Source organism: Nicotiana sylvestris, chromosome 4 (genome assembly GCF_000393655.2).
Source record: "Nicotiana sylvestris chromosome 4, ASM39365v2, whole genome shotgun sequence".
Taxonomy (NCBI): domain Eukaryota; kingdom Viridiplantae; phylum Streptophyta; class Magnoliopsida; order Solanales; family Solanaceae; genus Nicotiana; species Nicotiana sylvestris.
Genome location: NC_091060.1, coordinates 45,649,505 through 45,672,404, shown reverse-complemented (window position 1 = coordinate 45,672,404; position 22,900 = coordinate 45,649,505). Strand labels below are relative to the sequence as shown.

The 22,900-nt window shown below is 38.9% G+C and overlaps 1 protein-coding gene across 1 annotated transcript; it reads left to right on the top strand.

The window, feature by feature from the left end:
- The first annotated feature begins 19,891 nt into the window (after positions 1-19,891).
- On the top strand, positions 19,892-20,320 carry LOC138889500 (uncharacterized). Its single transcript, XM_070172813.1, has one exon. The coding sequence runs from the start codon at positions 19,892-19,894 to the stop codon at positions 20,318-20,320; it is 429 nt and encodes a 142-aa protein (XP_070028914.1).
- Positions 20,321-22,900: the final 2,580 nt, after the last annotated feature.

The window sequence follows — 22,900 nt, the reverse complement described above, 5'->3', positions numbered from 1 at the left end:
CTCAAACCTTACTTCAACTTCTTTATTAAATATGCTGGAAACTTATTGGAAATAATAACATTGAATACATATATCTATATCTTCTTATTGGAATTAAAGGAGTTCAAGCAGAAAAGTAACTAAACATCTTGTCTGTTTACTCAAACTTTTGAAATATATAGCTGATCTGATCTGACTAATTAACTACTTAGCCTATCCTGGATAAAAAATTGATCCTTGTTCGTGGGTATTCTCATATCCAAGTAAATTAGTACTTTCATATCCAAATCACCATTATTACCCTTTAACTCAACCCATGACAATATGTATAAACTTATGCCAGGAAAACAAAATTATAAGAATACTCTGTTACCTACTCATGCTAGGGAAACAAAATTATACGAATACTCTATTACCTATTTCTCAAAGCTTGGTTCTCGCCTCTTTTTTCTTGTCTTCCCTTTTCTTTCTCTGTGTGGATTTTTCTTCTTCTTTTTTTCTTTAGCTTCTGTTTTAGCCGCAGTAAGGTTGCGTTCCTTTTTTCCCCCAAATTCTCTTTTAGTGTTTTAAAATCCTATAAGACTAAGGACTCAAATCCTTTTGTTTTTGGTTTCCACTTACATCACTTCTGTTAGCTATGACCCAACTATACTTTTTTACCTTTTTCCTTTATTAGTTTGTTCTTTTTTTAAAAAAAAATTCCTAAGTATCCTTTTTTAAATGAGAGGTATTACAGTATTACCACGGATTTTGTTGTTGGGATCCAACGGATTCAGAAGAAATTTGATCTTGTATGGGTGATTATGGATAGGTTGACTAAGTCGGCACATTTCATTCCAGTAGTAGTTACCTATTCTTCAGAGCAGTTGGCAAAGATCTATATCAGCGAGAGAGTTTGTTTTCACAGTGTGCCAGTGTCTATCATTTCTGATCGAGGTGCGCATCACTTCTAGAAGGTCGTACAATATGAGTTAGGCACACAAGTTGAGTTGAGTACAACATTTTACTCCCAAATAGATGGACAGTCCGAGCGCACTATTCAGATATTGGAGGTTATACGCGCCTGTGTTATGGATTTTGGGGGTTCTTTGGATAAGTTCTAGCCGGTTGCAGAGTTTTTCTTCAACAACAACTACCAATCGAGTATTCAGATGACTTTGTATGAGGCACTATATGAGAGGCCATGTTATTCTCTAGTTGGTTGGTTTGAGCCGGGAGAGGCTCGACTATTGGGTACTGATTTAGTTCAAGATGCCTTGGAAAAGGTCAAGCTGATTTAGCATCGACTACGCACAGCTCAGCCTAGGAAGAAGAGTTATGTTGATCGTAGAGTTCGTGATGTTCCATTCATGGTTGGAGAGAGGATTTTGCTCTAGGTTTCACCCTTGAAGGATGTGATGAGGTTCAGAAAGAAGGCCAAGTTGATCCCTAGGTATATCAAACCTTTTGAGATTCTTGAGAGAGTGGGTGAGGTAGCCTACAAGCTTGCATTGCTACCTAGTTTATCAGCAGTCCATCCTGTGTTCCATTTCTCCATGCTACGAAAGTATCACAGTGATCCGTTCCATGTGTTAGATTTTAGCTCAGTCCAATTGGACAAGGATTTGACTTATGAGGAGGAGCTGGTGACTATTCTATCCCAGCACGTTCGGAAGCTGAGGTCTAAGAGTTATCCTTTAGTTTGAGTGTAGTAGAGAGGTCAGCTAATCGAGGCAGCTATATGGGAGTCTGAGTCCGATATGTGGAGTAGATACCCACACCTTTTTACCAGTTTAGGTACTTTTCTATGTTCGTTCGAGGATGAACGTTTATTTTAGAGGTGGAGTATATGATGACCTAATAGGTCATTTTGAGATTTAGCCTATATTTTTGTATTTCAAGACCTCAATTAGCTTCGTTTACATTTGCGTGTACAGTCCGTATCTTATTCCAGATCGTCTTTATGCAAAAAAATGAGGAAAAAAAGAATTTTTGACTTAAAATGGTTTGAGTTGGCTACTGTCAATATTTTGTGTAAATGGACCCGAATCGTTGTTTAGACAATCCTAGTTGGTCTGTATTGTGGTTTGGGCCTTGGGCATATGCCCGAAATTGAATTTGGAAGTCCCTAACTTGTTTTGACTCATTTTGTTGAAAAATAGCATTTTTGAAAGTTGGGAAATTACCAAGTTTGACCGTAAGTTGACTTCTTAACTAGCGGGTTCGAATTTGATGTTGAAACTTGGAATAGTTCTCTATTGATATTTGAAACTTTACTGTAAAATTTGGTTTAATTCGGAATTGGTTTGACATGATTCGGATGTATATGCCCGAAATTGAATTCGGATTGAGGACCGCAGGTGCGAGGTCCGCAGAAGTGCTAGAGCAACAGCAGAAGCGGTTAGGGCCAAGGAGGCCAGGACCCGCTGATGCGAGGGGAGGAGCGCACCTACGTGACCGCATGTGTGAGTATTAGGCCACAGATGCAGCTATGATCGGATAAGTGAAAATCGTAGATGCGGTTGATTTGACCGCAAAAGAGGTACCACAGAAGCGAGAGGGGAGACGCAGGTGCGGGAATCCCTGGGCAGAAACTATATCAGCATCCCTTCGTGAATTTTTGCCCATTTCCACCAATTTTGAGACGTGATTGGAGCTTTTGGAGGGGTTTGAAGAGTAAATCAAGGGGATTCTTGTTGAGGTAATATTTTGGAACTCAATACTCGTATCTATGGTGAATTTCAGTTGATTAAACATGGAAATTTAAGAGATTAAGGGCGAAAAATTGGGAAATTAGGGCTTGAAATTGGAGAGTTAAAATTGGGGATTTGAGGTCCGATTTTGATGATTTTTGTATGTATAGACTCATGAGAGGATAAGGATTCTAGTGTTGTGATTTTCATCAGATTTCGGGGCGTGGGCCTGGGGGTCGGGTTTGACCGATTTCAGGATTTTTGAGTTTATTTGATAATTTCGTGTGGGCTTTGTTCCTTTGGCATGTATTGATGCTATGATTCTGGTTTTCGATATATTCGGGGCGATTTGAGGCCGAGTCGAGGGGCAAGGGCATTGCGGAGTAGATTTTCGTCTAGTTTGAGGTAAGTAACGATTGTAAATTTAGACCTGAGGATATGAAACACATAAATTTTGTACTTTTTTTATAAATAAGGTGACACACATGCTAGGTGACGGGCGTGTGGGCATGCACCCGTAGGGATTGTGACTTGGTCCGTCCTGTGGCAACCGTAGAGTTTCTTATTTTGATAAACTCTATATGATATCTATGTGTTTTAGAAACTAATCCTAGGGTACGCGCTTTGCGCGTGTACCTATATCAGTAAATATTTAATTTTTAAAAATTACGTAAATAGTATTAAATATTGTGTTTGACTTATTGAATAAATTTTAAAAATTATAAGTTCCTAAAAGTAACGAATGTTAATCTCACTAAGCTAGCTCTGTCAATAATTTTATTGAGCTAGCCTAGTGAGATTAATATTCATTATTTTTAGGAACTTATATTTTTAAATATTTTTTCAATAACTCAATCACGTCATTTAATAATATTTACATAATTATTAAAATAATATATTTATTGATATAGGTACACATGCAAATAATCGAAGATACAAATTATTTTCGAATTTTTTTCCTATCCAAACAATATATTATTTTCTTAGTCAAATTTGTGTTATATTTAAAAACTATATTAATAATTAAAATATATAATTAATTAGGTACCAAATCTCTTACTTTTAGTAGTATATCTTAATAGAATTATATGTTCCCCAATATAAGAAGAATGAATGTGAAACGTATTTCTGTTGAAATTTGTCGTCGAATACACAAGGAAAAGAAACGTAATATTACTTCTATTTCACCAAATAATGCCTACCTTAGAGTCCTTAATATTAGGACTTCTTACATAATTAAAATATGAAAATATTTAATAATAAAAAATTAATTAATTTTAAAGTCCTATATATTAGGATAATAACCAAATTACAATTTTGTTCCAGAATAATACAAGGGAACCTATGATACAAGCAAGTTGAAGGAAGGTTGAGAGTAATACAAATAGATATGTGTAAGTCGCAAGCTAAAATATGGTAAAGCAACAAGGTTTTAGGAAGACGAGAGTAAGGATAAGAAAGGGCAAGTGAGAAGGTGAAGAGAATGGATAAGTCCTCAGGATTAAACCCACGAAAACAAGAAGAGCTGATGTTTCTCTAAGTTATGCAAAGCTCAGTATAGCCTAGAGGAACTCAAATGAGTCTAATGGCATTTAGAAGAGATGGAATGCTACTCTGATAATAGAATGCAGGTGTAATTGGAATAGAGGAAGGATGACGTTTGGGCCTTCAATTGAATAATGATTTCATGAATTGTACAGAATTGAAATACCCACATAAGGTAAATCACACTGGGATGCTATGAACTACGATTATGAAAGTATAGTATCGTATCGCCCCTAGGTGGATCAAGACAATCACTTCAAATGTTCCACGGTGAGACGTGAGCCCTAGCGGCAGTGTTACATAAGAGATCAAGTTATCACTGATAGATGATACATCGACATTAAGGCGAATCGACAATGGATGGACAGAAGTCACAAAGTATGAGATGAGATTAGGCTGTCACTCTTAAGATAAATAGTGGCAAAGAAACATTAAAGGACTTAAATTTATACTTATAGGATAAACAACGAAAGTAACCTGGAGTTTGATAGAATGACCAATCTAGATGCAGTAAAGTCATACAGATAAATAACTAGGTCTATGAAACAAAATATAGCAATATTCGTAAGTTCAACAAAGTACCGAGCAAAGAACTACAGTACACCTATAGATACCCAAAGGGACATCTTGTCAATTTCTGTATGTAAGGAAAGGCAATTGGCTAAAAGCTAAAGGAAAGAGTCCCATGGGCGCACATAGTAGGAAGAAGTCGTACAGGCTGCATAACAAAAGGTAGCAACAGTTACAAGATTGGATGAATTCCGACCACAGGTCATGATATGAGAAAAACGACTAAAGGGGGGAATACCCTAGACTTTGGATTTATACACAGAGCAACTACCTAAATGGCAAGAAGAGTATTAAGGTATTCACAAAAACTATAAGTTACGAAAATGATAAGCGCATCAGTCAACATTCGAGGACAAATGTTCCAAAGGGGGGAATGATGTTACACCCCATATTTTCGTACATAAAAATACGCCATAAATAAATTAATGAGAGCCTGGAAATGAGATGTCACGTCCCGCAGTATTACATTATGACGATGTTGCACCTTGTAGTGTTGTACGTTGAATTTGTCATAAGGTAATTGATATCAGTCCAAGGAAAAGATTATTTGGAGATTATAAGGATTATGCTATTTCAAACAAGTAATAAATAAATTCGTAAAGGTGAGAGGGTAAACAAGTCAAAGAAAACGAATTTTCGACCAAGTTTGGCATTTGGGATAAGGGTCGAGCGGTATTTCTAGCGATAATACCCGATAATTATAAACTAGTACTATGTAAAGTACCATATGACCACGGTAGTGTAATATATAAAGTATATATGATGTATTTTAAAAATAAATAGAATTTTAAGTAATTTGTGGTAATTTTTAAATTATGCGGGTAATTGATTAATTACCGGGTAACACAACATTACCCGATTAACTAATAAGTGGATAAATAATTAATAAACTAATCTCCCACACGTGGAAAGAAGCCACAAAGCCTAGAAAGTGACTAAGTAGTCACAATTCTAGTTGGCTACTTAATAATAACTCAAAGTCTTCGAAAGACTTATACAAAACTTATCCAAATCTGTATTCAAGATTCATTTTTATTGTCTTTAGCCCAATTTAAGGCCTTTGACTTTATTAACGTTACTTTGGCTTGAAGCCGAATAAATTGTTCGTCCAAACTCTTATCTTTAGCCAAAAAATTTCAATCGAAATTTCCAAAAGCAACCAATTTCGTTTCTAAAACTTTCAAGCAGAATTTCAGTCCAAATATTCAAGCATAGGTTTTGTTCATACTTCGCAGAAGCAAAAAGCTTCAATTCGTTCAAATAAGCCAAGGAACAGGTATGTTAAGGCTATCCCTTCTTTCTTTGGCATGATCCATATGATATGAACGAAACGTGCAAATGCACAAATTCCATAAGTGACTCTACTCATAGAAGTAATAGAAATATCTATGTTCTTTAATTTTCATGTGTCATAATATTTTATCATCTGTTCATGGGTCTCAGAAAAATACGAAAGTTGAAAAGATGTTACTTTATGATATTGTTCAAGAGGCAAAATGGTCTTATGACATTCTGAATGATTTTATTGACGTACTTTTCATGTATTGCATTCATGTGCATTGACCCATGACCAGATGGCATTATATACGCGTGTATAAGTAAGTATATGTATATGGGATATGGGAAAAGGTTACGGCGTTATATACGCACCACCACCTGATCAGCTGGTATATGATGATGATGTTGCCCACAGTGGCTGAAATATGATTCAAACGACGTTATATACGCATATATGGGTATGTATTCAAATGGCGTTATATATGCATATATATGTATATATTCAAATGGCATTATATATACATATATATGTATGTATATATATGTATATGGGATATGGGAATGGTTATGGCGTTATATACGCACTACCACCTGATCAGCTGGTATACGATTATGACTTTGCCCACAGTGGCCGATATGATATGATGGGATGCCCTCAGAGGCTGATTATGTTATGAAACATATACCTATGCATGATATAACATTCATACGCATATGCATGACGCTGAAAGTAATTTATAATTTACAAAGTTATTCAGACTTACGGGTTGAGTCATGTACTCCATATGTCTTCCATGTCTCCTATGTATTTATTTATGTGTCTTACATACTCAGTACATTATTCGTACTAACGTCCCTTTTGCCTGGGGACGCTGCGTTTCATGTTCGCAGGTCCTGATAGACAGGTCAAGAGCCCTCAAAGTAGGCTATCAGCTCAGCGAAAGATGGTGGTGCGCTCCATTTGCTTCGGAGTTATGTATTTGGTTAGTATGATTTAGACGTCTATTGTTTGGTATGGCGGGACTCTGTCCCGACCTTTGTGACACTTATGTACTCTTAGAGGCTTGTAGACATATGTCGTGTACGTGAAAGATTATACGGCCCTGTCGGCCTATGTTTGAGTTTATAAATGATTATGTTAGCCTATTAGGCCCATATGTTACATATATATAATGATGTAATAAGAAAGGTACATTACGTTGGTACTCGGTCAAGTAAGGTACTGGGTGCCCGTCGCGGCCCATCGGTTTGGGTCGTGACAGATTAGCCTCATACAAATAGGGAGGCAGGGATTAGCCTCATGCAAATGTGGAGGCAGGCATTAGCCTCATGCAGATGGGGAGGCAAGGATTAGTCTTATGCAGGTATGGAGGCAAGGATTAGCCTCATGCAAATATGGAGGCAGGGATTAGCCTCATGCAAACAGAGAGGCAGGGATTAGCATCATGCAAATGTGGAGGCTGGTATTAGCCTCATACAGATAGGAAGGAGGGGATTAGCCTCATGCAGGTATGGAGGCAGGGATTAGCCTCATGCAGATATGAGGCAGGGATTGGACTCATGCAAAATATGGAGGCAGGGATTAGCCTCATGCAAGTATAGAGGCAGGGATTAGCCTCATCCAAATATGGAGGCAAGGATTAGCCTCATGCAAATGCGGAGGCAGGAATTAGCCTCATGCAAGTATGCGGGAAAAGGCTTAGTCCCATGCAAAGAGCGAATAGCAAAAGTTAGTATATTTCTTATCTGGAGATATATCAGTGTCGGATGGTCGGATCGATAGTGAATTTGCTTTGTGTATATATATTTGCAAATGCTATCATTACATCAAACGTGCCTGCATTCAAAGAAAAATTGTAAGATTTGTGGGGGGAGGTTTGTTCGCGCTTCTGTCTGTTGGCCTTGCTTTGCTCCATTTTGTAGTCCTTTTAGAGTTTCCATGGGTAACACTTGACTGTAAAGAAAATAGAGTTTTCGAAAATATGCGATCATTGGTAGAAAATAGAGTCCTTTTGGAAACACATTGATATATCAAGTAATTTTTTACATGAACTAGTGACTGTAACACATTTCAGAGACACTGCAGCTTTATTATGTTAGAATTTTGAGAGTCCTCCTCAAAATTCTGCCCTAGTTTGGTAGCTGATCTTTTGACCGTTTGCAGATAATAAGCCTGGCTGAACCTTCTTCGGAATTTTGAGAATCCGTCTCAAAATTCTGCCCCAGTTTATTAACCAATTTTTGACCTTCTGACATATGTTGGCTTGGCCAGACTTGCTCCGGAATTTTGAGGGTCCTCCTCAAAATTCTGCCCCAGTTTCTTATCACTGGGCAAATGGGAATTTTATTATGATATGATCGAACCTACAAGGCTGCCTACATATCTCCTCTTAAACGAGAATCAGGTCAAGCGTAGTTCAATTACATCGGGTGAGGAAATATAAATAATCTAAGCATGATATCTCTTAGCTACGTCTGAATTGATTGGTTTTGGCCAGATTTCTCCATCCATCTCCGCAAGTATGAGTGCTCCTCCTGTCGGCACCCTGTGAACCATGTAAGGACCTTTCCTGTTGGGAGAGAATTTCCCTTTGGCTTCATCTTGATGTAGGAAGATCTTCTTCAGCAAAGCTGTCCTGGTGCAAATTGCCTTGGTTTGACCCTTTTGTTGAAATCTCTAGTCATTATATTCTGATAAAGTTGGTCGTGACATACTACGTTTATCCTCTTTCCATGGATAAGGGCCAATTGATCATAGCGACTCATTATCCATTCTGCATCGCTGAGTTCAACTTCCTGTATGATTCTTAGAGAAGGAATCTCTACCTCGGCTGGGATGATAGCCTCGGTACCATAAACCAATATGTAGGGAGTTGCCTCGATTGATGTGCGAACCGTAGTGCGGTATCCCAATAAAGCAAAAGGTAGCTTCCCATGCCATTGTTTGCGATTCTCTACCATCTTTATTAGTATCTTCTTGATGTTTTTGTTGGCGGCTTCTACGGTTCCATTCATTTGAGGTCTGTAGGCTGGAAGGCTCCATCCAACACAGATAGGTAGAGTAGCAAAGGTCGTCCTGGTTCCGGCAGGATACTAGAACTAGTGGTATAGACAGGTAATCCTTTATTTTGTCAAAAGCTTTCTAACAATCCTCGGTCCAGCTTGTTTCGGCATCTTTCCTTAGCATCTTGAAGATAGGTTCAAATATGACTGTGGACAGTTCTATGAAGCGATTGATATAGTTAAGGCATCCTAGGAAGCTCATCACGTCCTTTTTGCTCCTAGGTGGTGGCAATTCCTGAATGGCGTTGACTTTAGATGGATCTAATTCGATCCCTCCACAGCTGATGATGAATCCCAATAACTTTTCTACGGGAACCCCGAATGCACACTTTGCAGGGTTGAGCTTCAGATTGTACCTCCTTAACCTGTCAAAGAACTTCTTCAAGTCTGCTATGTGGTCTGCGGCCCTCTTGGATTTGATAATGACATCATCCACATACACCTCTATTTCTTTGTGTATCATATCATGGAAGATAGTTGTCATGGCTCTCATATAGGTAGCCCCAGCATTCTTAAAACCAAACAGCATCATCTTGTAGCAGTATACCCCTCATGGTATAATAAAGGCTGTTTTCTTTGCGTCTTCTTCATCCATCCAGATTTGGTGATAGCCCGCAAAGCAATCTACAAAGGACTGGAGTTCATGCTTGGCGTAGTTGTCGATTAGGATGTGTATGTTCGGCAGTGGAAAGTCATCCTTGGGACATGCTTTGTTTAAATCACGATAGTCAACACATACTCTGACTTTCCCATCTTTCTTAGGAACTGGCACAATGTTGGCTAACCAGGTTGGGTACTCCACAATCCTGAGAACTTTGGCTTTGATCTGCTTGGTAACTTCCTCTTTGATTTTCAGGCTCATATCTGGTTTGAACTTTCGGAGTTTCTGCTTTACTGGCAGACACATGGGATTAGTAGGCAACTTGTGAGCCACTATAGATGTGCTCAAGCCGTTCATGTCATCATATGAACATGCGAAAATGTCCTCATACTCTTTTAGGAAACGGATGTACTCTTCCTTCTCTGCTGGTGACAAATGAATGTTGATCCCCCAAATTTACCGCTTCGGTTTCATCCAGATTGGACTTGGGCTTATTCTCAAAGTTTTCCACTTCTTTGATAACTTGCTCGGGTATCTGATCCTCTTCATCTGAATCACCATTCTTATGTCGCGTTGCCTCATTACATGTCACAGTCACCGTTTCATCTAGAAAAGTAATAATAACGTTGTAGAAAGGAAAAGTGTAGAAAGTAGTAGTGAATAATAAAGAGTAAATGCATTTGATTAAAAATAAACAACATTCAAACAAGTGCGGCTCAATGAATCGAGCATTTATTTTGAAACAAGTAAGTCTTTAAATCAAAATTACTGAAAATCTTAAATGCCTAGAATGGCTATAGAAAGAAAATCTGTCAAGCTACCTAGGGACTCGGCGGGCCCGGGATGATGTGGCGGTCCAGTTCCTAAGAACACCTCCTTTCTTTACGTTCTGAATAGTGAGGCCTTCTTCCTCTTCCTCCTCAATTATGGCACTGCAGTCCATGTCTTCATCCTCCAAGAAAAGATTTTTCAACCCAGCTAATGCTTCCTCTTCTGTAGTCCCCCATATTGTATCAGCTTAATGAAAAGCTTGATCTAAACGTGGCACTGGTTGCTTGAGAGAGTAATACGGTCCGCACCATGGAGGCGAACAATCATTGTATTCTTGCCATGTGTACTGATATCCGATCCCAAAGGTGGTACCATGCCACTTTAGTCGTATCGGTTTAGTGATACCTTGGAGGTTCTTCCCCAACCCTTTGCCGGGTTCATACCCAGACCATGCTAGTATGCTCTCTATTTTACTGCTTCACCATTTATCCTTCTCAACGGCATTGATGCGTTCAATATGATGATAGGTTTCCCCTCCTAGCCTTCTTCTATGTCCAATGATCGGGATGGTTTGACTAGTGTAAATGGGGTTACTTTCATCTCCGTGAATGACCACCTCCTGATGGTTCCATTCGAAATTCATGGCTTGATGTAGTGTGGAAGGCACGGCTCTAGAGGCATGGATCCATGGTCGGCCCAACAGAAGATTATATGAGGCTGGTATATCGAGCACCTGAAACTCGACGTCGAACCAAGCTGGCCTCATCTGCAAGCAAAGGTTGATTTACCCAATTGTGGCCCTTTGGGACCCATCGAAATCTTTCATGTTCATGTTTCCAACTCGTATTTCACCTTTTTAGAGTGTTCGACGGACAAATATTTAGGCTTGAACCTCCGTTAACCAAGACCCTAGCAATGAATTTGTCTTCAAATTGCACTATGATATGCAATGCTCGATTGTGATTCAACCCCTCAGGCGGTAGCTCATCTTCGTGGAAGATAATCTTATTACTTTCCAATACTTGCCCTACCATATTGCCCATTTCTCCACCAGTAATGTTATTGTGTACATAAGCCTCGCTCAGCACCTTCATTAAAGCATTCTTATGTGCCTCTGAATTTTGCAACACTGACAGGATGGATATTTGAGCTGGGGTTTTGTTCAGATGGTTAATGACGGAATACTCCTTTGCTTGTACTTTCCTCCACAGTTCATCTGGCTCTATCTCAATGACAGGCTGCCTGGCAGTGGTATCCTTACTTGATCCTCCCAAATGTTCAGGTGTATAGACTCTTCCAGTCCTAATCATTCCTTGTGCAGCATCGGATTCCTCCATTTTTTCTTTTCCCTTTCGCCGAGCTTCGGCAACGTAATCCCAAGGTATGGCTTCTGAGTCAAAAGGCGGTGTGGTTGACACTATCACTGTGAAATATGTGACCACTTCTACTTCAAATGGAGCGAGGGTGGCCACATGTGGAGCCACCTCTAGCTCAAATGGAACTAGCGCAGCTACCTCAACCTCGATTGGTGACTGAATCTGCACCACATAAGAGTAAGTGTGACAGCAACTTTAAAGCCATTGCCTTCTCGAATAAGACCAATCGACCCATCAGGGTCCCATTCTTCGTTTGTCTCTATCACATGTACTCCACCACCTCTATGATCAAGGAGGGAGTTGTTGCGGGCATTAGGTGCGGCTTTCTTGGCCTGTATAACCTTGTTGTCGATTAGCGTCTAGATCTTATCCTTAAATGTTCGGCACTCATCAGTGGTGTGCCCCTTCATACCGGAGTGGTACACATAAGTTTTGTTTGGATTGACCCATTGGGATGGATTCTCTAATGACACAGCAGGGATGGGGGTGACATAAACAGCGGTTTTCAACCTTTCATATAGTTGGTTGATGGGTTCAGCAATTGCGGTGTATTGTTTGGGTAGCTTGCGGTCAAAGTTTGGTTGTGTTCTTGGATAATTTTGATAAGTTGTGGGTGATTGGAAATGAGACGGTTGAGAGTTATAGGTGTGATGGACAGTGGCTGGTTGGGAATATCTGCGAAATGAGGGTTGATATGTGGGCGGTGATGCTTGGTATGTGGGTGGAGGTGTTTGATATATGGGTAGAGGTGTTTTATAGGTGGGTGGAGGTGTTTGATAGGTAAGTGGAGATTTTGGGCCCTGGGCCACCATTACTACCCCAACGTCTCTCTTCTTTGATATGTCGCCTGATTGTAACACCTTGTTTTTGGCCTGCAATGCCTCAAAATTTGTTACCATTCTGTTTTTGATGCCTTCCTCAATTCTTTCCCCAAGCTTTATGATGTCAGAGAACTTATGTTTTTCAATGACCATCAACCTTTCAAAATATTGCGGATCCTGTGCTCTGACCAAGAACTTGTTCACCTGTTCCTCGTCCAAAGATGCCTGACCTTGGCCTCTTCCGACCTCCAACGAGTAGCATAATCACGGAAGGTTTCGGTGGGTTTCTTCTTAAGACTCTGGATGTAGAAAACATCTGGTGCATTCTCTATATTAAACCTGAACCGGTCCATGAAATCTGACGCCATACCCACCCAATTGGACCATTTCTTGGGATCCTGGATGATGTACCAGGACAAAGCATCTCCAGTAAGACTCCTCATAAAGAGCTTCATTTGAATCTCTTCGTCTTTCACGACCCCGACAAGCTTGTCACAATAGGTCCTTAGATGAACCCTAGGATCACCTGTACCGTCAAACATTTTGAACTTGGGAGGTTTATATCCCTCTAGCAGTTCTACATCTGGATGTATCAACAAGTCTTCATAGTTCAGACCTTATATTCCCTTGCCGCCCTCGACACCCTAAACCCGACTTGTCAGCTTCTTGAGTTCTTCAGCCATATTTTTGATGAGCAGGTCCTTCTCAGCGGATTCAGATGTGTAGGATATTGGTTGGGTAGAATGAGGTACGGTTTCCACATATACGGGGTTGTTTTGGTGAGTTCCAGGTGCTTGGGTGTAGTGTTGATCGTTAGTTAACTTTTGGGGATCGGGGATGAGTTATGGTATGTTTTGGGGAGTGTGATAAGTGGCTGTTGGTGGGTACTGAATTGGTTGATGGTGGTGTTGTGGCGGAGTTGGTATAGGTAGGGGATTGAGATTTTGGGGTGGGGTTGCATATTGATGCGGTGTAGTAGGATTTTGTGGGTGTTGGTTTGGTGTGTTTTGGGGAGGTGTTGGGTTCTTTCTGTTGATGTCAGGGATATTCAAGGTGAGGGATAGGTTTGCCAAGTTGCGGACCTGCTCAAGCTCTCCCTGTAGCTCCAATATCTTTTGTTCCAATCTCAAGACTAAATCATTTGGCGTCGGAGTACTCCAACCGTCTGATGTTTCTGCGTTCTCAACATTCTCTTTTCGAATACCACTTAAGTCATCCATTTTTGTTTTTCCTTTGCCTTTTGTATTGCTTGGGAAAAAGAAGGAGGAGGTGGAGGGCCTCTAGATCTGGTATGATATGCTGATGATGCCAGTATGAGCGAACCAACCTAAGGGGATGGCAATAATCAAAATAAGGAAAAACAAAAAGGTAATAAGTCAGTGAGGATTTTGAAATGTTTGCAGTATTTAAACATATATTGCGGAAATGTAAATTCGTATCTTAATTTGGGAGCCTTGTTATGCCTGAGGTAGGCCTAGCGACAAATAGATTAGGAGAATTTTAGATGCCAATAAATACTTCATTTCATAATGTAAAAATAGGTGAATCCTAAAACGACACTAAGATAATAGAAAAGTGAGTCACTATTGGCACTTGGCCTTATTACATTTGATAAGCGAGTAAACCTAATCTATTTGATCTCGGGAGGACCTTCCTCAGGCTGAATGTTCTTGTCGATCAAATCCTCCAGTTTGCGTAGGTTCATCAGTAAGAATACCTTTGCAAAATGTCCTCCTTCGTTTCCCTCAACGTTCTGGCAGTCAGTGACTCTCTTCCTCATTTTTCCTTCCAATTCCATCAGACTGTATTCCAAATATTCCAACTTTTCACTAGATTTGACGGCCCTCTCTTTCCATTCATTGATTTGGTCACTTGATGGAAGATTCCTCCACCAGTCTAGAAAGAGTGAGGGTGTGCTAACCATACCAAATTTGGGGACCTCGTGCCTCATTTTCTACAAAACAAAAGGGTTAGGCCCTTCTCCCTCACCAAACTCGACTATTTATACATTCATGATTAGCATATTGGCATTTAGTTTTCCAAATTAATGCAAATAACATGGTTGTGTCCGTTGGGATTATGGAAACCCTGGTGGACCTTTGGATAAGGCTCGTCTTAAAGGATTATTATGTGGACAACATAATAATCCGACTATGTTTGACCATGATGCATGCACAATTATAATTAGAGTAAGGTTACTATGAGGGTTTAGACTGGTACTCTCAAACGGACAACTTGAGGGGGAAAGCACAGAATTGTCGACTGCACCGCTGATCGACTAGTTTTACCGCAAATAAGCCTTTCCCAATTTAAGGGTAATAAATAAGAAGAGCGCAACCACTCATCAAGCGTTGTTATAGGATTTAATACGCACGAGTAAAATATGATGTGGAGCATGATTTATGCAGCAATAAATAGCATGTTGTCAAGTATTTGCACGTAAAAAATAATAAATGCAGTGTTTAAATAATTGAAGACAGTTATAGAAAAATCAAACAAGGAGACAAGTCAGTTTCATGAATAAAAGAATCATAAATGCTTTTAAAAAATAAATAGTTAAATTCAAATGAGGGGAAAGGGTATGGGATGGAGCATGCTTGGACTAATTCACAAAAGATAAGTTCGTTATGTAAGAGCCTAAATAAAATATCCCCAGCAGAGTCATCATGCTGTCGTGCCCCCTTTTTTCCCTCCATGGAGAGAGAGAAGTCCGGGTTTCGACATTCATGGGGGTAATAACGCATTTCCTTTTGGGAATTGTGTGTTTGAAGAGTAGCCACCAAATGGATTATGGTGTGTTAGAGCACCTAGAGCGATTAACTCTTAGACTAATTTATATTACCAGAGATTTAGGGTAAGGGATCGAAATAACCTTGCGGGGACGGTGTTAGTCACCTCTTGCGGTCCACAACGGTGGGTCCCGACCGAACTTAAACTATGTGAATTAGTTTTCTTAACAAATAAATAGTTTAAACACATACTTGCAAATAAAGGCATGTTTTTGACATTCTAAGTACATGTATGGTTCAAGTAATGAAAACAAGGGAAAAGGTTTGAACATATATAAAGAGAAGTAAATTTGTTAAAAACATATAAGAGTTGGAAAAAGAGGGGTCCTAGGTTGGTTAGCCTATAGGATCACCCCACACAATATCTGGTACACACTCCTCAATGAGGGGCTACACGTGACATTAGCATGTAGTCATCATATCCTTACTACCTAATTCCTTCCCCTTGGTCATAGCCTAAAGCGTTCTAATAGCCTTGATAAATGTCCTATGTGTGCATTACCTGTCCCTTCCTTGTGGCCCTAAAGGTATTTAGGACCTCTAATTTAGGTAGTTCTAGACCATCCTAAGGTTTTAAAGGATAAAAGTCTAGGCATCAATCAAAAACAATTAGGACTGCATTTAAAGAAAATAAATTACAGGCTCACAGTCACCTCCATAGATATAACAAGTAAGTGCATGTCTTCAAACAACAGTCAAGTATTTAAGAGAAAATCCTAGAACATGATATCTAGGTGAGCAGGGATTATACATAATTAAGTGTCAAAGACCTATTAACTTGCCTACTGATTTTAGACCTGAGAATGTGAGCAATTTGAAATAGCAAAGCGCAGTTTTATAATTGCAGAATTTTAATCGCCCTAGAGGCTTGCCTAAACGCATAACAGTGACCTCCTAAAAGCATGGTATCTATATTGATTGGGAATATAGTAAAACAGTAAAATGATTTTTAAACGACAGCTGGAGATGCTATATGCATGTTTTCTAGCAGTATTAGTTTGAGACAGCGTTTGAAAACTTATTAAAGAAGCAACAGATTAATTGTTTGACCCAATTCAGAATAAACAAACGTGAATTAAACTGATTTATTTAACTACACTGGTTTCAAGTTTTATAGGCATGGTTTCTATTAGAGGTGATTTTAATTCCTATAGGCATGATATCTAAGTACAAAAAAATGACTTTTGAATTTATAGGCATGATTTGTAAGAAGACGAATGTGAATACGTGTTGTAACGAAAACTGAGCCTTAATTACTTTACACTCTATAGGCATGATATCTAGTTATAAAGCTTATTTTAACCCTATAGGCATGATCTCTATTATTAAGTCATTTAGATCTTGTAGGCATGATATCTAATTATAAAACCACTTAAATCCTATAGGCATGGTTTCTAATATTGTGGAAGTAAAGCAAACATAGTAAACACATTTGAATTAACACAACCCTATAGGCATAGTATCTACCCAATTTGAATTAACACAACCCTATAGGCATGGTATCTATCCAAACTACCTCACATATATATGACTACCCACTTATTTTCACTAATTACCCCAATGTTGTTTACTATAATTATTACAGACCAATGAATCAAAATACATAAATAAGCAGTAGTTAATCTATAGGGAGCCTATAGTAGGACCAAATGATTTACCAAACCTCCAATAGCCTCAAATGCCAAAGTTCCATAGACAATTTCGTGTCTAGGTGTGTCAGAGTTCCTTAAGGATCTCAAGGATTCCGGGCAGTGCTCACACCTAGACCTATTCTCAAATAATAACTGACTTAGGTTCGGTGTGGAAAGGCTAGCTCTGACATGCCAGAGTTCAGAGAGATCTCAAGGCAGTACATATGTCAGAGGGGAAGAACCTAGTATTCTAAGAGTAATGTGAGAGTGCATAATGACTTTGAAAGAGTTTGGTAAATAGAGAAAGAAGGTCTTAGTAATAGAAAGAATTTTATGAAAAATCAGAACATAGTTAGAGTAGGAATAGTTTGAGAAAACATGAAGAGCATTTTTACAACAATCTGAAAGTAAGTCAGAGAACACACAGTTTCAGAATAGACCTCACACAAGGGAAAAGGCAGGATTTGGTCATGCTGGGTGAAATCATAAGCACATGATGCAGCTTGGGACATGCTAGTGAACCAATTATTTAATGCAGGATTGTCATGCCAAACAATATAATAGCTATGAGCTTCAACATGCTTTGTGATACAGTAATCTAGGCATGCTGATTGCATATTATGTAGAATAGCACATAGAACTGGAAATCACAAATTGATGAACTGCAGCAACAAAGAAAACACATAGTTTGGAATGTGAATTGAATCAGACATACCAGTTAAGGGGAGTATACAGAATACAGAGTAGATGATACCAGTAGCTAGCCTTGGCTTACAGACGGCTGGATTAATAATAATTGCAAGGAATAGGAGAGAGTATAGAGCGTTTGAGAGTATAATAGTCTAGATGAACTAGTGTTCGTTGTCAAGAAATTAAAATAAGAGGGGGTTTATATAGTAATCAAATGTTTAACAAATAAGGTAAGAGATCAATTAAGTAGCAAATCAGGGAAGTCACATGTAAATCAGCAAGTCTCTCCCTTCATCAAGGAACAATTTAAATCAACGGTAAAAGCATGCTAAGTATTTAAGGAAAAGAATCAAGTAAGGCTTAGTATAGAATAGGTAATTGGGGGTAAATGAACAGAAGTTTTAATTAAGGAAACAAATCAGTAAGAATCAGCAAAATACAAACAAGGCAAAAGAAAATTAATTAAGGTAAGCAATTCAATCAATTCGAGTAGAGAGGTATTGAATCGAAAGTTTAAGGGAAAGTGTTCAAATCAAACCAAGAAATAAGGAATTCAGAATAATCAACGATAAAGTCATGAATGAGTCAGCATGTTTAACATATAAAATAAGGTAGAACATGAATAGTTAGGATTCCACATAACTTTAAAAAAACAAATAGTTAGAACAACACTGATTCAAGGAGAATGTTACAGGTCTTAACATGAATAGTCAGGACGAACACAAGCACATAGAATCAGTGAAAGGTCAAACTAATAAATTCAGTAGAAGCATATTAGGGCAAGTCACGAGAAATTACAAGAACCCAAAGTAAGAACTAGTCGATATACTAATACTTAGAAACTAGACGAAGAACATCAAAAGAATTAGGGCTTTCGGTACAAACGGGCTAAGGATGTAGCAGACTTACAAAATCAGTCAAAATATATGAAAAGCAGAAGATTAAACACAAAAAGTCATCAAACAATTTGTAAAAAGAAATTCCAGAAACCCTAGTTTAGGAAAAAATGAAAATCGCTTGAAAATCATACGATTCTTGTAAAGAATCTTAAGGTTATTGTAAAACTCACATGAAACAAACCCAGATCATCTTAGATCTGTACAGATCTAAGAGGTTTAGAAAAGAAATTAGGGTTTCGAAGAGAACCATACAGAGGTGAAGAAACCTGCTTAGAAAACCATAGATCGTAGTCAATATAGGACGATCTTACTCGGAATCATACTAGAATGGCCTAAAATAGGCAAAAGAGGAACCATAGATGCAAGACAACTAGCCCTGGTCCCTTGAGGGCCCTGGAGATGGCAAGATTAATGTGAGGGAAGCCATTGGAGGCTTGAGAGGTGGTGAGAAATCATCAGAGATGGCCATGGACGAGGGTCAGTGAGATTATTAGGGTTAGGTTTTGAGAGCGTTTGAGAGCAGATAGGGGTTTTAGGGCGGCCGGTAGTATGAAAATGATAAGGTTTGGGGGATCTTTTGTGTTTATTTTAGGAATGGTCGTTGCCGGATCGGGTAGCTGGGGTTTGGGCTAGGTAATTTAATTGAAATTTGGCTGGTAATTGGGTTAGGTTGGGGCTGAAATTGAAAATAAAAATAGGCTAGATTTTAAATAGCCATTTTTAATAGTTATATAATTTATAAAAAATAATAAATGATTTTCAAAAATATTTTCGGGTACTAAAATGATTTAAAATAGTTGTTTAATATTTTAAAAATATAAAAGATCATTTTATACATCAATAATGTAATTATGTATTAGTAGGACTATTATTGTAAAGATATGCAATTTAGCCTAAAAAATGTAAATGCAATTTAAACAATACTTTGGCATAAATAAAAAATTTATATGACTTAATCACCACAAAAATAATTTGAAGGATAATTATTGGAAATCTTATAAATAAAAAAGGAAGAAATAAATCAATTTAGAGATTTTAAAAATAATAGAAAAATTATAAAAATGCTTATGCATGCTTATAACTGCATATGTTCTATTTTGAAAGTATATATATATATATATATATATATATGTTAAAACATATAAGAAAAAATTGGGTATCAACAATGAATGCCAGAGGGCCACTGGGATCTCAAAGAAGAATGAAATGCCTCTCACCGCCATTTTGGAGATAGACATCTCCGACGTGTGGGGTATTGATTTCATGGGTTCGTTTATTAGTTCTTGTGGTAACACCTACATTCTAGTCGCGGTTGATTATGTGTCCAAGTGGGTCGAGGCTGTTGCTTTTCCCAACAATGAAGCGAGGAGTGTGGTTGCATTCTTAAAGAAAAGCATCTTTACGAGGTTTGGTACACCAAGGACCATTATTAGTGATGGGGGTTCGCATTTTTGCAACAAGGCTTTTGATACCTTACTCACAAAGTATGGTGTCACCCACAAAGTATTGACCCCCTACCATCCTCAAGCAAGCGGGCAAGTTGAAGTCTCCAACCGGGAGATCAAGAGTATTTTGTCAAGGACAGTCAATGCCAACCGGATAGATTGGTCAAGAAAACTTGATGATGCTCTTTAGGCTTATAGGACGTCCTACAAGACGCCGATTGGGATGTCTCCATATCGATTGGTGTTTGGGAAGGTGTGCCATCTTCCAGTAGAACTTGAGCATAAAGCCATGTGGGCTTTGAAAAAGTTGAACCTTGAGTGAGATGTTGCAGCAAACCTAAGGGTGTCAGAATTAAATGAGCTTGATGAATTCCAGTACCATGCCTACACAAGTTCGTCCCTTTACAAGGAGAAGATAAAGTACCTCCATGAAAAATATATCCACAATAAGGAGTTTAAAGAAGGTGATCTTGTGATATTATTCAATTCCCGGTTATGGATGTTTCCGGGCAAGTTGAAATCAAAATGGAGTAGGCCATTTGAAGTGGTAAATGTAAACCCCTTCGGTGCTCTAGAGTTAAAAAATAAGAATGATGAGGTTTTAAGCGTCAATGGGATCCGGGTTAAACATTATCTTGGCAAGGTTAATGATGGCCACATTGTGGCGGTTCTTCATTTCAAGTGATTAGTAATCTGCATCGTGTCGCGACGTTAAATCAGGCGCTTCTTGGGAGGCACCCCATGTATTTTTCTTTCTTTTGTTTTTCTTCTTTAGATTAGATAGGCTTTGTTTTGTGCTAACTAGTTTTGAAGTGTATGCAGGAATGGGTGTGCATTGCAGGGACTGTGCAAGCAAATTTGGCGAAATGTCACAAAAAGTGCGGACCGCACCAGAATTATGCGAACCGCACTAACACTCTGCGGCCGCACAATTCTGTATGCGGTCGCACAACTGGAAGATCAAAAGTGCATGGTCTCTGAAGTTGGCCTGTCAAAAATGCTTAACAAATTACAACTGCACATATTTTTGTGCGGTCCGCACGAATTCTGCAGCCACACTTATTTTTATGCGGTCCGCAGCAATTCTTCACAGGAGCATGTAAGGAGTGCGGACCGCATCAAAATTATGTGTCCGCACTCATGTAGGTCTAGGACCGACGGGTCAAAAATATAAATAGAGCCTTTCTCAGCTTTTTGCACTTTACAATCCTTGAGCCTTGAAACTAAGCTAGCACAGTGCATATCCCCATTGTTCTCAAATCTTCCCTCTATCTTATCAATGTTGAATCTCACCTACATCTTTATTACTGGTATGTTAATGTCATCTTTAGATTTTTCATTTTTTTCTGAATTTTGTTCTTTGGTCTAGGATTAATTACATGCCTCAAAATATCAATAGTTAGTCATTTATTTGCTTAGAATCATGTGGGTAGCATATTAAGTGTTAATTGGGGTATAGGTAAGTAGCTATCAATGTTTAAATGTGCAAACCATGTCTAAATTATGAAAAGATTGCATGACCCCAAGTTCAGTGCCCGAAAATGTCAAATTGTACGGCCGCACTCATTTTTGTGCGGTCCGCACTTTGAGCTTTACGGCCGCACACACTTTTGTGCGGTCCGCATCTCTCTGAGTTAGGGAAGGTATGTTCATAAAATTGTGCGGCCGCACTCAAAATAGTGCGTTCCGCAGTGGACTTGTGCAGCCGCATTCATTTTTGTACGGTCCGCACTGATGAAACATCAGAGACCCCAGTAGTCTGAACCTGGGGCTGTGTGGCCGCAGTCAAAATTGTGCGGTCCACACTCTTGGTTGTGCGGACGCACTCACTTGTGTGCGGTATACAGTGGTCAGTTTGCGGTCGCACTCACTTTTGTGCGGTCCACAATGCCCCTTCTGAGACTGCTTTACTGAAATTGTTATGCATGCATATGTAGTTTACAAATCTAACTGACTCTTATCTTTATGCATTGCAGATAATGGTTAGATCATATGGAAATGGAGATATGTCAAAAGGGAGGGCAGAACCCTTCTAAGGCCGGGGTCGAAGAAAAATCAACCTACCACTAGAACTACAAAGGTTCATAAGCAAGAAACCAACCAAAAGCAGAGTTCCTGAACAATCCGAGATCAGTGATTATCTCCCATCTAGGGAAGCTTCTAAGAGTGTCACGACCCCAGTTCGCCCTCCGTGAACTGTCGTGACGGCACCTAGTCTCTACGACTAGCTAAGCCTAGCATTGCGATAATTAAACAAAACTTGCAGAAGAAATAATTAAAGCCAAAAATAACAGAATGGAACAGTATTTAAGAATGTCGCTCGGCGTATACAATACAACTTCTGAAAAACTAATACACTTTCCTAAAACCCGGAATCTCACAGAACCACAAGCCGTTGAAATATCTACAAGTGTCTAACTCCAAAATATCTAACAACGAAAAGAAATACAAAAAGTCTAATACTTAAAAGTAAGAGTAGAAAGGGACTCCTTGGTCTGTGAATGCGGCAGATATACCTCGAAGTCTTTGGGACAGTCGCCTCGCCTCAAGGGTGATAGGACTAAGTCGAAGTACCTGGATCTGCACATGAAAACATGCGCAGAAAGGGCATTAGTACACCACAGTGGTACTCAGTAAATGCCAAGCCTAACCTCGATCGGGTAGTGACGAGGAAGGTCAGGGCCCTACTGAGGTTAAATAAAATAATAAAGTTCAACAATATAGAACAGAATAGTATAAATAAGTGCAGCAAGAAAAGTAACACAAGACA